Source organism: Hippopotamus amphibius, chromosome 2 (assembly GCF_030028045.1).
Source record: "Hippopotamus amphibius kiboko isolate mHipAmp2 chromosome 2, mHipAmp2.hap2, whole genome shotgun sequence".
Lineage (NCBI taxonomy): Eukaryota > Metazoa > Chordata > Mammalia > Artiodactyla > Hippopotamidae > Hippopotamus > Hippopotamus amphibius.
In genome coordinates this window covers 72,204,336-72,222,623 of record NC_080187.1, presented here as the reverse complement: position 1 = coordinate 72,222,623, position 18,288 = coordinate 72,204,336, and the positions used below count along the sequence as shown (strand labels likewise).

Sequence of the window (18,288 nt, the reverse complement as noted above, 5' to 3'; positions counted from 1 at the left end):
ATAGTACTTTTCTGTAAATAGTAATTTCCTGTGCTACCTTAATCCTGTTTTGCACTCTAATAAGTGATTAAGAAGTTATAAAGTAGTGGGATTACCCATTTCAGGTGTAATGCCAAGGTGACAGGGACTTTTTACTTAACCTCTCTAGTGGGTGAAAGAACCAGGAATTGAACCCAGGCCTACTAAGGTCCAGGAGGCAAGGATCATTTATCTGTGCCTAGCATAGTATCTGGTGTCTAGAGGTTTTCAGTGAATGTTTTTGAATGAAAGAATAAGTAGCCCCAGAGCCTGCTCTCTTTTCATTACAATGCAAGTTCTCTTGCTCTATTAGTGCAAGGATCACCGATAGCTGCAGAGTGCCTCTGAGGCCAGTTAAGACCATAAAATGATTTCTGAACCAGAAGACGAGATGGGATAGTACAGATTTTCAGTGATAAGCATTTTTTAAATGTTTACTGAATTTACGAGGGTAGCAGTGTGGTCTTGCAGAGAGTCACATGCAAGGGGCTATGGGTCAGAAAGACCAGGTCAGATTTGGGCTTTGCCACTAACTAGTTGTTGACCTGGGCAAGTTGCTTCCCCTTGCTGAGCCTCATTTTTCTCATAGTATGGTAGAAATAATAGTGTCTTCCTCAAGGGGTTGATGTTAGCTGTGATGCTGAGCATTGGAAACTGATTATCTATGTATGTAACAGTGACTTTTTAAAACAAAATATGTAGTTGAAGTAGGAGTAGGGGAGTAGAATAAAACTTTTTGTGGGAGAGTAAACTCCAAGCTCTAAACAATTACCCTGGAAAGAAACCTGAAGACAGTTGACTAAGAGCAGTGACCTCATATCCTTCTCTAGTGGATAAGTTGGCAAAATCAGGATGTTCATTAGAACACAGCCAGAATGATTTTCCCATCTTGAATCAAAGTCACATACAGTATGTTCTTAAATGTTATAACTGCCTAAAGGGCTGGAGTGCCAGGTCCCAGGAGAATGCCATTGTGCTTTCAATCCAAGAATGTTCATTATAACTACATCTCCTAAGCTCCCTACCCGCATCTGTAAGATACTGTGGGAGCTCCAGGCTCTTTCCCCTCCTGCATTCTGCTTCAGCTCAGAGAAGAAATCACATAGTAACAAATACTTAGGCCCTCAGTTCCTCACTGGTGAGAAATAGGGGAGAGAAAAAGGCAGAATAGGAAATAAGGAAAGCAAAGGGAGAAAAAGAAGAAAGAGTGGAGAAGGGAAGAGTAATTGAGGAATGATTGGAAGAGGGAAACAGAAAAAATAGGGGAAATGGGGCCAAGAGGAAAGATTTAGTAGGTTTTGGGGGAAGGTTAGTTTAGCTGTCTAACAGGACCTCAGTGTCCAACGGTAGTAGACTAATGCTGTCTTTACATCTACTGTTTTTACAGGCATACAGTTCGCTGTGGTCAGGCCATCTCAGTCCACTGTTCTAACCCTTGTGAGAATGTTTTGAATTGTGGTCAGCACCACTGTGCTGAACTGTGCCATGGGGGTCCATGCCAGCCTTGTCGAATCATATTGAACCAAGGTAAGTGGTGAGCACACCAGTCAGCAGCACTTGGGTACTTTTCTGGAACTTTATTTATGATTGTCTTGCTGACACGGATTTGTCTCAAGCCTGTAGTCACAAAGACTGTATTAGGTGTGGTACCTTGGGTAGAGAGAACTGGAGATGTGTGAATGATTAGATGGGTTTTTTGTTTGTTTTGCCACACCTCATGGCATGCAGGATCTTAGTTCCCCCCCCAGGGATCACACCCACACCCCCTGCAGTGGAAGCTCGGAGTCTTAACCACTGGACCACCAGGGAATTCCCTAGAAGCTTTTTATTATTTTGGTTACATTATACCAGTATAGGTCATTGTCTTGTGGAATTCGAATAGTAGATTTCTTTAATACAGTTTAAAAGTAACTGCTTGGGAAATTTTTTTGCAGTAACTATTTGAAAAGGACCCAGAAAGACCAAAGTAATCTTGATAAAGAACAGTTAAAAGACCTCATTTTAAGACTTATAAAGTTACAGTGTGTGACATTGTGGTTTTTGGTGTAAAGGTAGGCTAGTAGATCAATGGAAGCCAATAGAGTCCAGAAATAGACCTCAATATATACAGTCAGTTGATTTTCAGCCTAGATATTAAGTTAATTCAATGGAAAAGGGAGTCTTTTTACAAATGGTCCTAGAACAGCTGGATGTATATATGGGAAAAAAGTGACCCTCAACCCGTCTCACTCTTTACACAAAAATTAATTCTATATGGGTCATGGACTTAAATGTAAAACCCATAAACATAGTTTCCAGACGAAACTATAAGAGAATATTTTCATGATTTTGGGATCAGGCAAAGATTTCATAGAGCAACAAAAGTACTCACCGTAGAAGAAAAAGTTGATAAATTGAATTTTATCACATTAAGAAATTTCTATTCAGCAAAAGACAACATTAAGAAAATGCAGAGATAAATCACAGATTGTATCCAGAATATTTAAAGTACTTCTACCAAAGAAAAACAGAAAGTACTGCTAGAAATCAACAAGAAAAGATGAACAACTCACACAGACAGGTACTTCACAAAAGAAAATATGTAAGTGGCCAGTAAACACATGAAAGGTGCTTAACACCTTTAAACACTAGGAAAATGTACATTAAAACTACAATAAGAGGGCTTCCCTGGTGACACAGTGGTTAAGAATCCTCCTGCCAATGCAGGGGATGTGGGTTCGAGCCCTGGTCCAGGAAGATCCCACATGCCACAGAGCAACTAAGCCCATGTACCACAACTACTGAGCCTGTGCTCTAGAGCCCGTGAGCCACAACTGCTGAAGCCCACATGCCTAGAGCCCATGCTCTGCAGCAAGAGAAGCCACCTCAATGAGAAACCCACGCACAGCAACGAAAAGTAGCCCCTGCTCGCCACAACTAGAGAAAGCCCGTGTGCAGCAACTAAGACCCAACACAGCCAAAAATAAAATAATAAAGAAAAATAAATTTATAAAAAAAACAAAAACAAAAAACACAATGAGTAGAAAGTATAACCACTTTAGAAAACAGTCTAGGGCTCTAGCACACAGGCTTCAGTAGTTGCAGTGTGTGGGCTCAGTAGTTGTGGCACATGGGCTTAGTTGCTCTGTGGCATGTGGGATCTTCCCGGCCCAGGGCTTGAACCCATGTCCGCTGCATTGGCAGGAAGCTGGTATAACTGACCCAGTGTTTGTCTTATAGTGTATACTTTTTAGCTATGATTCATCCTATGTCTTTATCATCATTTTTCTTTTCCTTTTAATTTATGTTCTCTAGATATATCTCATATATCCTTATATGCTGCCTCAAATCCATTTTGAGATAAGGCAGGAGTTAAGTATATATTGACAGTTTGGTTTTAGCAGTATAGATTGTAGTGTAGGAGAGCCCCTTTGATTTGGACCATTTTTAGCTCTTGGTACATATTGGGCTGAATCACACTTTTCTGTCACATTTGTATGGATCCCAGTCTCTTCCTTTCTGTTTTTGTATGTGTAGCTGATTTTTCAAACCCAGCTGAAGGCTTTTTGCTTGTCCATATTAAATATCTAGCAAGTATTTTGGCCATCAGTGTAGTTTATTTATCTTCTTGAATTGTAATTTTCCTAAGATCGCTTTCAGCTTTATCTCGCTATTCAATAAACATTCCTCTGGGTTGTCATTCATGTGTTGGTAAAAATGCTGAATAGGTTCAGGCTGGCAACAGAGACCTTTCTACAGACTCTTTGGTTCCTTAATACTCTTTAACCACCAGTGACTCTACCCAGCTCTTCTGTCACCAGCTAATATTTCTATCTCTTGTGCCTAAGCATAGAAGAGTTTTTTGTTTTTGTTTTTGTTTTTAATTTATTTATTTATTGGCTGTGTTGGGTCTTTGTTGCTGCACACGGGCTTCCTCTAGTTGTGGCAAGTGGGGGCTACTCTTCATTGTGGTGCCTGGGCTTCTCATTGTAGTGGCTTCTCTTGTGGTGGAACACGGGCTCTAGGCCCACAGACTTCAGTAGTTGCGGCACACAGCCTCAATAGTTGTGGCTCATGGGCTCTAGAGCACAGGCTCAATAGTTGTGGCACACAGGCTTAGTTGCTCCGAGGCATGTGGTATCTTCCTGGGGCAGGGATCAAACCCGTGTCCCCTGCACTGGCAGGCAGATTCTTAACCACTATGCCACTTAGGAAGTTCCAGAAGAGTTTTTTTAGTGTTGTACTCAGATTATTTCCTGATTGATCAGGGGGTCTACTTTTGTTTCTATTGTCACAGTTTTTTCTTTTCTTTCTTTTTTTTTCTTGAGATCTACATGCTTAAATTTTTTTTAATCTAAGTATAGTTGGTTTATTATGTTCTGTTCATTTCTGCTATAGAGCACAGTGACACAGTTATACATATATGTATACACATTCTTTTTCATATTCCTTTCCATTATGGTTTATTACAGGATGTTGAATATAGTTCCCAGTACTATACAGTAGGACCTTGTTGTTTGTCCATCCTATATATAATAGTTTACATCTGCTAATCCCAAACTCCCAGTCCATCCCTCCCCCACCACACTCTCCCTTGGCAACCACAAGTCTTTTCTCTATGTCCGTGAGTCTTTTTCTGTTTTGAAGATAAGTTCATTTGTGTCATATTTTAGATTCCACATATAAGTGATATCATATAGTATTTGTCTTTATTGTCTGACTTACTTCACTTAGTGTGATAGTCTCCGGATCTATCCATGTTGCTGCAAATGGCATTATTTCATTCTTTTTTATGGCTGAGTAGTATTCCATTGTATATATATACATCTTTATCCATTCATCTGTGGATGGACATTTAGGTTGTTTCCATGTCTTGGCTATTGTGAATAGTGCTGCTATGAACATAGGGGTGCATGTATCTTTTTTTTTTTCTAATTTTTAATTTTTTTACAATAAACTGCATATATTTAGAGCATACAATTTGGTATCCCAATCTCCCAATTCATTCCCCCCTCAACCCTCCCTGCTTTCCCCACTTGGTGTCCATATGTTTGTTCTCTACATCTATGTCTCTATTTCTGCCTTGCAAACTGGTTGATTTGTACCATTTTTCTATAGTCCACATATATGTGTTAATATATGATATTTGTTTTTCTCTTTCTGACTCGCTTCACTCTATATGACAGTCTCTAGGTCCATCCGTGTCTCTAAAAATGTCCCAGTTTCATTGCTTTTTACAGCTGAGTAATATTCCATTGTATATATGTAGGGGGTGCATGTATCTTTTTGAATTATAGTTTTGTCCAGATATATGCCCAGGAATGGGATTGCTGGATCATGTGGTAATTCTGTTTTTAGGTTTCTGAAGAACCTCCATACTGTTTTCCATAGTGGCTGTACCAATTTACATTGCCACCAACAGTATAAGAGGGTTCTCTTTTCTCTACACCCTCTCCAGCATTTGTTACTTGTAAACTTTTTGTCTCAAGGTATTTTTTAGTTTCCTTTTTGATTTCCTCATTGACCCATTGATTTTTTAGTTGTTTAGTCATCATGTAATCTTTTTTTTCTCATTTCTTTTCCTGTGGTTGATTTCTAGTTTCATGCCACTGTGGTCAGAGAAGATGTGTGAAATAATAGCTATACTCTTAAATTTGTTGAGGTTTGTTTTGTGCCCTAGTATGTATTCCATCCTAGAGAATGTTTCATGTGTACTAGAAAAGAATGTTATTGTCACAATTTTCTGACCCTTGATTCTTTGGTTCACGGCTGTCTTATACCTCTGAAAAAAATCCTCTGTCCTATTTGAGCAGAAACTAAGCAAAGAAAAGCCTGCTTGCAGAAGCTCCCAGTTGCTAGGGTTTGTTTAGCAATTTGTTGATTCCACTAATATTGATTGTATTTCCTGCACCTATATTAATTCATTTAATAAGTCTTTATTGAATGAGTTTTAAAATAGAGGACGAAACTGCACATGTATTTGCTGGAAGAGTAAATGTATATTTTAAAAATTAAGAATCTTGGTCAATGTCTTTATTAACAAAAAGTTTTCATTAGAAACTGAAAATGTAAAGTGGCCCTTCCTTATCAGAAAAATTATCAAAGTTGATGAAAATTAGTCCTTATCAGACCTTGGTACATATTAGTCAGAAACTTTTTTTTAGTTTGTTTTAGAAACTAACTCCTTAAATGTAACACCTATTTATTGCTGATCTCAAGAAATAAAGAAACCCATAGAAAAATCTATACATGTTAGACTGGATTTTCTATGTAGTAAATAAAAGTCTCAAGTTATTTGAAACACTTTTTACTTATTGCTCAAACATGATTGCTTCAAATTTAACAATAATAGAATATAAATTAATAAGGATTTTATATTGTGCCTATTTTAAAATTTCTTTTTAGCAGCAGAGACTTTTCCCAGGCATTTTATGTGAACCCCAAGATATGAAGTATTAAATCTATGCTGCTTGGTTAAGTGAGGATGGAATCCAGTCTTCAACTCCATAACTACCACCAGTTTAGCTTCCATCTCCTGCAACATCTCCACAGGACCCCAGGGAGCCTCAGAGTCCATGGTTTTCAACCATGACCTTATGGACCAGAGTAGTCTTTTACTTTAAAGGATTGCTTCACTTTAATGCTCATGTTGAGGTGTGCTGCAGGGACACTATGAGATATGGACAGAGTCTAGCAAGGCCTTTTTAATTTTTTTCCTATGGTAAAGCTCTTAGGTGGGGTTTAGAGCTGCTGTATAAGCCACATTTATTTCTGCATCAGATCTGATCAACACTAGTGAATAGCATTTTGTGATTTCTTATAGATTGTTTAGAATATTTTAAGCACCTGTTACAGACTACTAATCTTCTGTTTTTGAAATTATGCCCTCAAGTATGCTACTGTGGCAGCACCTCCCGAGATGTGTTATGTGGAACAGATGTAGGAAAGTCTGATGGATTTGGCGACTTTGGCTGTTTAAAGATATGTGGCAAGTAAGGTTTGATGTTTTTCTCAGTTAGAATAAGCTGTATTTTATGCAACAATTATGTAATAGTCTATTGTTTTTCTTCACAGGGACTTGAAATGTGGGAACCATATGTGTTCTCAAGTGTGCCACCCTCAGCCCTGCCAGCCATGCCCGCGGCTCCCCCAGCTGGTGCGCTGTTGCCCTTGTGGGCAAACTCCTCTCAGCCAATTGCTAGAACTTGGAAGTAGTGGTCGGAAAACATGCATGGATCCTGTCCCTTCATGTGGAAAAGTGTGCGGCAAGCCTCTGCCTTGTGGTTCTTTAGGTAACTAGTAGACATAAAGTTGTTTTTGAAAATATGAATGTAAATATTTGGCAGCAATGACTACTTAAACAAAATAGTATATAATTCCAGTTACAACATCAGAAGTTTTTCTAAATATTATGATCACATTTGTGTGGGCATTTTTCCTTTCCTCCTCAAAGTATACTTCTGAAAACTCATATTTGCCCAAACGATCTCTCTTTCTAATTTGGGTATTTTATTGCCAACTCAGGACAGTTGTGATTAGATACTATTTTGTGGGGGAGTGGGGGATGTGGGGTGTTTATGATTTCTCTTAGCAGCCTATACTAGTATCAATGCCAGGTATCCTTTTACTGATTTAGGGTTCAGCAAGTGTTAAGTAGCGTTTTCATATAATAGAAACATCTTAAAATAACTGGCTGAGGTGTTTAAGAACTGAAATTTTAAGTACACTTAAACTTCATTCATTTGAACCACTCAAGAAACATCTTTCTCTGCAGCTAGGTTTCCCATCTAGCTGAGGATAACACCTCCTGAGCATCATTTTGCATTTCCTTCTTCCTTTAAACAGAGGTTACTGAAGATAATTTCTTTCCCCTTATTTGACAAACAAAAAACCAATGGAAAATCTGGAGTTTTCCATTAATTAAAATTTAGAATTCACTAAAGGGACTCAACAGTAAGTTTGAGCTGGCAGAAGAAAGGATCAATAAACATGAAGATAGATCTATAGAGATTATATAATCCAAAGAACAGAGAGAAAATGAAGTAAATAAAAATGAACAGCACCTCAAGAGAAATGTGAGACATCTTTAAGCATACAAACATATGTAATGGGAACACCAAGAGAGGATAAAGGAGCAGACAAATATTCAAAGAAATAATGGTGGGAAACTTTTCAAATTTATTGAAAGACATTAATCTAAACTCAACAAACTCTAGTAGGGTAAATTCAAAGAGATCCACACCTAGGCATATAGTAAAAATGCTGAAAGCCAAAGACAGGAGAAAACCTTGAAAGCAGCAAGAGAAAAATGACACATTACATACTAGGGAACCACTGTAAGATTCACAGCTGACTTCTCAATGGAAACAGTGGAGAACACTACATCACAACAGAAAAGCAGTGAGATGACCTGTTCAAAGTGCTGAAAGAAAAAAATTACCAACCAAGAATCTTATATCCAGCAAAAGTCTTTCAAAAATGAGAAAAACAGAGTTCTCTGCTAGCAGATCTACTTTACAATAAATACTAAAGGGAGGAACTTCCTAGGTGGCGCAGTGGTTAAGAATCTGCCGGGGCTTCCCTGGTTGGCACAGTGGTTAAGAATCCGCCTGCTAATGCAGGGGACACAGGTTCGGTCCCTGCGCCAGGAAGATACCACATGCCGCGGAGCAACTAAGTCCATGTGCCACATCAATTGAGCCTGTGCTTTAGAGCCCGTGAGCCAGAACTGTTGAGCCCATGCACCACAACTACTGAAGCCCACACGCCTAGAGCCTGTGCTCCACAACAAGAGAAACCACAGCAATGAGGAGCCCGCGCACCACAACGAAGAGTAGCCCCCACTCACCACAACTAAAGAAAGCCTGCGCACAGCAAAAAAGACCCAACACAGCCAATAAATAAATAAATTAATTAAAAAAAAAAAAAAAAAAAAGAATCCACCTGCCACTGCAGGGGATGTGGTTTCAGTTCCTGCTCCAGGAAGATTCCACATGCTGCGGAGCAACTAAGCCTGTGCGCCACAACTATTGAGCCTGCACTCTAGAACCCGTGAGCCACAACTATTGAGCCTATGTGCTGCAACTGCTGAAGCCCACATGCCTAGAGCCAGTGCTTCACAACAGGAAGAGCCACTGCAGTGAGGAGCCTGTGCTCACTGCAACTAGAGAAAACCCGTGTGCATCATCGAAGACCCAACACAGCCAATAAATAAATGAATAAATGAATTAGAAGAAAATACTAAAGGGAGGTCTTCAGGTTGATACCAAGTTAACCCAGATGTAAATTTAAATCCACAAGAAAAAGCAAAGAGTAAAGGTAATTACATAATTATAAAGGAAAATATAAGTGCATATTTCTTCTTCTCTCAACCAATTTAAAAAGTGATTACATAAAACAATATGTATATAATTGTATTGTTAGGCCTGTAATATATGGAAATATGTCTGACAATAACAGCACAAAGGAGGTGGGTGGGATCAAAGTTGTACTGGAGTAAGGAAGTGATACCAAGTGGTAACTCAGGTCTGTAGGAACAAATGAAGAAAACCAGTAATGGTAAATAAGATAAATATAACAAATTATAAACATACAGTTGCTCTCCTTTCTTTTCTCAACTTCTTTAATAGGCATAACATTCTATAAAGCAATAATTTTAACACTGTATTGTTGAATTTGTAACACATATAGATGTAATATGTATAACAATAGCACAAAAGAGGAGAAGAGAAAATAGAGCTATATGGTGTAAGGGTGTAAGGCTTCTATATCTCCCTGGAATTAAGTTGCTACCAATCTGAAGTAGATTCTGATAAGATGCATATGGTAAGCCCTAGAGCAGCCATTAAGAAGATAACTCAAAATGTAGTAGAAAATGCCATTACCAGAGGAAAATGTTACAGTGGAAAATATTCACTTAATGAAAAAGAAAGCAATGAAGGAGGATTATACTAACAAAAAAGACATGAGACATAAAGAAAATTGAAATTAAAATGGCAGAGGTAAATCCAACTATATCAATAATAATGTTACTATGAGTGGAGTAAACAAAAAGCAGAGATTGTCAAAATGAATTTTTTAAAAAAGATCCAACTATATGCTATCTTCAGGAAACAGACTTTAGAGTCAAAGATGCAGTTAGGCTGAAAGTAAAAGGATGGAAAAAAAATACTTCATGTAAACAGCAGCCATAGAGAGAGACTATGGATGAACCCTGAGGGGGTCCTTGAAACAGGACTTAAAACCTAGCTTAGCAGAATGAATGGCAGGCCGCCTATCACCGAATGTTCACCAAACTTAGTGAGATTATGGATCGTGGTTTCTGATTATTTATGATCCCCAGATGATTTTCAGAGTCAAGAGTACTTCAGTAAGTCACCCATGGCTACAATTTTCATGAGATCAGAGTCTAACCTGGAGACTTGAGGTCTAAATAAAGAGTCAGAAGGTCTGTTCTTTGACTTAGGCAGAGCGTCTTGTGCTCCAAAGCATACTCCTGTGGCTATTGCTGGGGCCTGTCCCTTGCCAGATGAAGGGAAGATAGAGGAAGAGGCATTGATAGCATCCTTTTTCCCTCAACTCTGGTGATGGAGTTTCAGGGAACAGAGGTGGAAGACTGTTGTGGCTAGTTAATTTGGGAGTCTGAAAATGAGTAGTCACAATTTTCATTCCTAGCTCTTTTCATTTTTATTAAAGATTTCATTCATACCTGTGAAAAGCTCTGCCATGAAGGAGACTGTGGACCATGCTCTCGCACATCAGTTATTTCCTGCAGATGCTCTTTCAAAACAAAGGTAAATCCTACAGAATGCTAGAGTTGTTACCACCAGTGCCTTTTAAATTGGTGATTATGGGAGGGAAGGAATCAAAGTAACCTCAGGCTTATTCCTGTTATACTGTGTATGATTCATTCAGTCCAGCCAGTGTATACCAACACCTACTATGGACCAGTTGTAGGATAGGTATGAAGGGGTACAGCGTGCCAGGCCCAGAGGCTGTAATAGGCTTAGGACACATATGCAGGTAGCTCAACCAGATACAAATATGATAATGCTAGATGCCAAAAGAGAAGAACAGTAGCACCACTGCAAGCAATTAGCTCACTAAGAAGTTAGAGGGAACACAGCCCACAAGATCGCCCTCACTTCTGACACCCACTGCAGGAGTTTAGACAGTTGCTGAATTGGAACTATCCACATGACCACCCTCACCTCTGATACCAACTGCAATCCAGTGGTCCCCAAGGCTACCCTCAAGGTTTTTTATTCTCTAGAAGAGTTCACAGAACTCATTGAAAACTGTTATACTCTTGATTACAGTTTATTACAGGGAAAGAATACAGATTAAAATCAACCAAAGGAAGAAGCAACGTAAGGCAGAAGGCAAAAAAGTACCAAATACAAAGCTTCCAGTTGTCCTCTCCCCATGGAGTTGGAACAGCATTACTTTCTCAACACCAATATGTGACTGTATGCGTGGAGAACTGCCAACCAAGGAAGCTCACCCACCCAAGCATGGGTGTTCAGTTTTTATTGGGGCTCCATCGTGTAGGCATGGTTGACTGCCCATGTAGCTGACATCAGCCTCCAGTCCCTCCGGAAGTCTGCTAGCACTGTGTGACCCAAAGCCCACAGACTAAATCACATCATTGGTCTTTCAGTGTGGCCAGCCTGCACCCTAAATCATGTTAGACTATCTGATGACCCAAGGCTCCAGGCAAACGACACTGCTATCAGGCACAATATTCCAAGATTATCTCCCAGAAACCAATGGCAAAGGCCAGACCTCTCTTCAGATAATGTTAATTTTTCACTATACAACTGTTTTGTCAATTTCTACTTTTTGCCTGGAGCAAACTTCATTGGACTATATATTATAAAAAAGTCATCTTACCATTTTGGAATTAGTGCCCATCTCTATGTCTGTAACCAGAAGAGACAGGAAGCTTTCCTGTGGAAGTCTTTGGGTAATCCAACTTGGGAAATATATTGAGTGTTGATCTGTCCTGCTCTCTCACATACTTCTGGTCGTTTCAGTACATTTCAGCACCTGTCCCAGCAGAGCACAGGCTGGGGTAGAGACAGAATTCTGAGTAGTTGATTGTGTTTGTCAGATACAACCCAAGGTCTGGGTAGCAGCTCACTTGCAAGTGATTCTCAGGATATTGTCCATAAATTGGGAGCTAGCTTAATAGGTAAGCCTTCATAACTAAAGGAAAAAAATGTCAAAGTAGTGCAATTTATATGTGACCAAAGTTATGTGAGGATATATGTGGTTTTTTTTTCTAAATGAAATCACAGAATACATAGGGCAGTAAAAAAAAATTTGAATGTCAGGTTCAGGACCATTTTATGTTTTGTAAATACCAGCTTGAAGATTGTGAGATACTCTGATTTAGTAATCATAAATTTAGTAATGCCTAAAGGTGCTCTTTGTGACCAAGAATTACAAACAGGGTTGGGATACACGAGCTAGAGATGACTACTGTCAGTTTGCTCCTTTCTCCCCAACAATCCCTTTCTCTGTCTCTGTACTTTTTTGTTTCTCATTCACTCTCTGTCCTCACTCCCTCTAATAGTGGATATCCCATGGCAGTGAGTGTAATCTTGAAAAGCTATGTGTAAATTGAATTTTTGCAAATAAAAGTCTTGCTCCAAAATTGCTGGAGGAGCTCACTATCATTATGAATTCTGTTAAACAGTTTGACAACGTGAAAGAAATCTTTGAAACACTGATAAATCATCTCATTGCTCAGCCAGATTTTTCCTGAAATGTCTTTCGTAGTAGAATGGGCTTTTCCATGGAAGTGAATTTTCTAGACAAATACTTATTTCTTAAAGCTTCAAATATTCTTCTCTTGTAGTCACTTTGGTAGGAGTCTTTGAGAAATGTATGCTACATCATACTACCTCTTAACAAAGAATCCTGTATTTAAGTTTTTGTTGGTAATTCATATTTGTTATAGGGATTTATGGAAGTTCTGCCTTTCCCTGCAGGTGTAGATACCACTCCAGCATGTCCTTTCTTTCTTTCTCTCTTTTTTTTTTTTCTCAGCTCCAAACAGCCTCGTGTCGTGGGGCGGCTGGTGCCTGTCAGGGAGGGTGCCTTCCAGTTCGCTGGAATGAAATGAGCTCCAGCAGCTGCTGGGGAGTCAGGAAAGGGGCTGCCTCTGGCCAGGGTGGACCTGCCACGGGCACAGACTCCTGGGCTGTCTTCACCAAAATTGTTACCAAACACAAGTTCATGTGCCTGACACCCAGTGAGACCAAACAAATGAAACTTCAGAGTTTGGAGCAGAGAAAGGTTTATTGTAGGGCCTGGCCAGGAGCACAGTGGCTTGTGCCCCAAACTCCCAGCATGTAATTTCTTATGTACCATCCAGTGTTTGTATTAACTGGAGCACTCACTCAGGCAATTTCATAAGTTAGCTTTGCTTTATATCTCTAGAGAGCATATGGGGAATTTTTTCATATCATAGAACTTAGCCAACTCATTGATTTGCTGAGAACATTTTTCTAGCCAAGAAGCTTCACTTTCTTAGACATCTTGTCTATTATCAACTCCAGCAGCTGCCCCTTTTTTTCAGGGTCATTTTCACCGAGAAGAAATGTTTTTATCAGTTTGTTTATTTTTGAGTACATAGCAACCTCTCCATGACATCAAAGCCAAATTCGGATGTAGATGCTGGGCAGCCAGCCAGGCTCACTCTCTCCCAAGTGACTGACTCGCTCTTCACACAGCAGCCTTACTACACATGTTATCCAGGAACATGTATGAGCAAAATTACATGTGATAGACCTTTGAGGCCATTCACACATGACTGAAACCAGGGTAGTAAAACTTTGAGTGGCAAAGGACTTCTGTAGTCCACTTAGCTGCAGTTCAACAGCCTTGCCAGGGATACTGTTGAGTGTGTAGAGCTGTTTGCTCCTCCATCAAATGGTACTGTTACATATTTTCAATTCTTATATCTGCTTTTTATGGCTTTTCCTGTCTGTACCCTTGCCAGACAGTTATTTCTCTTTGCTTTGCGTACCTTTAGCAGTCAGTCCTTCTTTCCATTCAGATTTTATAATGTGTAATCTGCTGTGAGTTTGGAGGTCAGACCGCAAGGAATGTTATATTTACATGAAAAGCGGTTAGACCTGGGGCCCTGTTGTAAGTAAAGCCTACAGGGACTGGGCTGACCTCACTCCAGGTAGGTGAAGTTGGTGAAAAAGTCACTGCCAGAGAAGTGCTGGATATTTGAGATATATATGTTACATTTAGCATTACACTACAGTTGTGTTGTTTCATTTATTCCTAAAGTAGTTACTATTCCTTTTTCTTTTTCCACAGGAGCTTCCATGTACCAATCTCAAAAGCGAAGGTATGATTGGGAAGGGGCATGAGGGAACTTTCTAGGGTGAAGGTAATTTTTTACATCTTGACAGTGGGGGTGGGTTATGTGTTTGTGAGAATCCAGTGAAGGTACTTTGTGCATTTAATTGTATGTAACTTTTACCTCAAGAGAAAAAAAAAAAGAACCATAAATTGAATTCTAGTTAATGAAATGCTGTAAAATATAGGGGAAGTGTATTCATGTATGCAGCTTACTTTGGAAAGCATCCAAAATTAAGATAAACTGATAGTTGGATGGAAGAATAGAGAGTTATGAGAAAACGTACCTACTGGTAGAATCTGGGTAGTGGGCATATATAGGTGTTCACTATAAATTTGTGTCAACTTCTTTATGTGTTTGAAATTTTTCATAATAAAATGTGGTGTGGGAAGGGAAGGTAAACAATATCTAATGAAGCACACTTTGTAAAAACTGACTCTGGTGCTCCATCCCCTTTGGCTTGATAGGACCGTTGGATACCTAGAACAGGGGACTCAGCCGGCAGCCTTCTTAACCTTCAGGCCTAGAATATTGTTTCTTCCTTTGTCCTTGATCCTGATATTCCACTTTATTATGGTTCTATTCTTGTTTTACTAACCATCACATAGTCTTTGTTTAAATCACATTAAAACTGTTTCAGAAAAGTGATAGAAGATAAACGTATACAAAATTAAAGCTCTTATTCTGGTCAGGAAGAGAGTTGTATTGGTTAAGGTGCTTCTGGCTATAGGTATCAAAAAACCTAAGGAAAAATGACTTTAGCTCTAAGGAGGTTTACTGTCTCTCATAACAGGAAGTCTGGAGGCAGAACAAGTCCAAGGTTGGTTAATTACAAACCCAATGATTCTAGGACTTCAGTTCAGCTTCCTGTGGTTTTCTTGGTTTTCCCCTCACGGGTATAAGTTAGCTACAGCAATTTTGCACTTTGAGTCCTCTCCCAACAATATCTAAAGCAAAGAGAGAGAGATTCTTAACCTTCTCTTTCTTCTTTTTTTAAAATTTATTTTATTTATTTGTTTACTTGGCTGTGTTGGGTCTTCGTTGCTGCACACCGGCTTTCTCTAGTTGCAGTGGGCAGGGGCTACTCTTCGTTGTGGTGCATGGGCTCCTCATTGTGGTGGCCTCTCGTTGTGGAGCACAGGCTCTTGGCGCGTGGGCTTCAGTAGTTGTGGCATATGGGCTCAATAGTTGTGGCTCATGGGCTCGAAAGGGCAGGCTCAATAGTTGTGACGCACAGGCTTAGTTGCTCCGCGACATGTGGTATCATCCCGGGGCAGGGATCGAACCCATTTCCCCTGCATTGGCAGGCAGATTCCCAACCACTGTACCACATAGGAAGTTCCTTAACCTTCTCTTTCTTCTTGAGAACAAGAAAGATAGTCCTGAAAGACCCTCAGTATACTTTGTATCACATGTTCCTGCCTAAACCCTTCACTAACAAGGAGAATGGAATTACTGTGACAGGCTAGCCTATTCAGCATTCACTCCTGTAACAGAGGAACACACGGGTGCCTAATTTCTGAACAAAATTAAGAATCTGTTAGCCTGAGAAAGGTGGAGAATGGCTATACATTTGCCTGAAATATCTGAATATTTGATATAACCAGAAATATCTTCCTGAAAACCACAGTCAAAATTTTGGTAATTAAAAAATATAATTTGAAAACCTTGCTATATTGATACATATTTTTAATAGTTAAAAAATTAATGAAATAATATAAAGTAAAAAGTAGAAATACACCCTTACCCCATTTTCCCCTCCTAGTTCCATTCCCCTGATAAAACCACATCATTAGTTTGTCAGGTATGGGTCCAGATCTTGTTCTGCATTCATACAGATGTATACGTTTGCTAGTATGGTTTGTTCTTCCCCTAAACTTAGGTTCTTACTAAACATACTGTCTGAAACTTGTTTCTTTTTCCCTCAGTAACGTATCAAAGACAGTTTTCCATGTCAGTATATGGACATGTCACTGTATAATTCTCCCTCTTAAGAGCATTCTTTTTGTGGGTATGCCATAGTATAGTTCACCATTGCCCTTTTGGTGGTCATTTAGGTTGTCACCAATTTTTCCCCATTACAGATAATGCAGTAACCATGTTGTTACTTTTGAACTTTATGATGAAATTTTTCAATCATGTGAAAGTAGAGAGATTAGTATAGTGAATCCCTATGTGCCTATCACCAGTCATCAACAGTTATCAGCATTTTGCCCATCTTTTCATCCATCCCTCCATTTCCTATTTTTAATTCACTGAAGTACTTTGAAAACAAATCCCAAACGTTGTTTCACCCATAAACGCTTCAGCACCTTTATTGAGATAAAATTCACAGAACATACATGAAACATTTTAGAGTGTACAATTCAGGGACTTCCCTGGTGGTCCAGTGGTTAAGATTCCACACTCCCAATGCAGGGGGCCCAGGTTCGATCCCTGGTCAGGGAACTAGATCCCATGTCCTGCAACTTAAGACACAGCACAGCCAAATAAATAAATAAATATTAAAAAAATAATAACAAAGTGTACATTTCAATGGCATTCAGTACCTTCACAATGTTGTAAAACCATCTCCTCTCTCAATTCTAAAATGTGTTCATCATCCCAAAAGGAAATCCTTTGTTTATTGAGTTTTCACTCTCTACTCACCCCTCCACTTCAGCCCTTGGCAACTACTAATCTGCTTCCTGTCTCTGTGAATTTAATTATTCTGAGTATTTCATATAAATGAAATCATATAATATGTAACATTTGGCTCTGGCTTCCTTCATTTCACATGTTTTTAAGGCTCATCCACCTTGTAGCACATAGCAGTACTTCATTCTTCTTTATGACTGAATTATATTCTGTTCTATGCATTTGCCACAATCTGTTTATCCATTCATCTGTTGATGGACATTTGGTTTGCTTCCTTCTTTTGACTATTGCAACTAGTGCTGCTATGAACATTTGTACACAGGCTTTTATTTGAGTACCTGTTGTAAATTCTTTTGGTTATGCACCTAGGAGTGGAATTGCTGGATTATATGTTGGTTATAGGTAGAATTTTTCAAAGAATTGCCATATTGTTTTCTGTAGTAGCTACACTATTTTATAATCTCACCAGTAATGTATGAGGGTTTCAGTTTCTCCACATCCTCTCCAACACTTGTTATTTTCTGTTTTTTATTACTATCATTATTACTGTTACTGACATCCTAAGTGGGTATGAAATGGTAAATCATTGTGATGTTGATTTGCATTCCTTGGTAACTAATGATGTTGGACATTTTTTCATGTACTTGACCATTTGTATATCTTTTGGAAAAGTCTTTTCCTTTACCCATTTTTAAATTGGGTTGTCTTTTTGTTATTGAGTTGAAAGAGTTCTTCATATATTTTGGATCCTAGAGACTTATGAGATAACTGATTTGCAAATCTTTTCTCCCATTATGTTGTTGTCTTGATGGTGTCCTTTGATACACAAAAGCTTTTAATTTTCATCAAGTTTAATTTACTTTTCTTTTGTTGCTTGTGCTTTTGGTGTCCTAGCTTCTTTTGAAAGTACATCTGTAGGAAGGATTCCTTAAAATGAAATTACCACTTAAATTTTTGATAGACACATATGTACTCCAAAAGTTTATTCTCGCATCCACTAAGTGTGAGTATGCCTTTTTCTCCACATCTTCACCCGTTCCATACATTAATCAGTCTTCCTCTTTCCTTTTTTCTTCCAGTTTTGTTGAGATATAATTGACAGCACTGTATAAGCTTAAAGTGTACAGCATAATAATTTGACTGACATGAAATGATTATTACAATAAGTTTAGTGAACATTCATCATCTCATATAGATGCAAAATGAAAGAAATAGAAAAAAAATTTTGTCTGTGTTGAAAACTCTTAACTTACTTTACTCCCTTAACAACTTTC

General features: G+C 38.8%; 1 protein-coding gene across 3 annotated transcripts in view; it reads left to right on the top strand.

The window, feature by feature from the left end:
- The window catches only part of NFX1 (nuclear transcription factor, X-box binding 1), a 67,069-nt gene that overhangs the window by 22,965 nt on the left and 25,816 nt on the right, over positions 1 to 18,288 (top strand). For all 3 annotated transcript variants that reach the window (XR_009051125.1, XM_057719971.1, XM_057719970.1), the window contains exons 7-11: positions 1,406 to 1,545; positions 6,890 to 6,989; positions 7,072 to 7,289; positions 10,693 to 10,790; positions 14,335 to 14,365. Coding sequence is in view for 2 of the 3 variants with exons in the window: in XM_057719971.1 (XP_057575954.1) it covers positions 1,406 to 1,545; positions 6,890 to 6,989; positions 7,072 to 7,289; positions 10,693 to 10,790; positions 14,335 to 14,365 (587 nt within the window). In the remaining variant the exon portion in view is untranslated. The remainder of the gene's footprint in view (positions 1 to 1,405; positions 1,546 to 6,889; positions 6,990 to 7,071; positions 7,290 to 10,692; positions 10,791 to 14,334; positions 14,366 to 18,288) is intronic.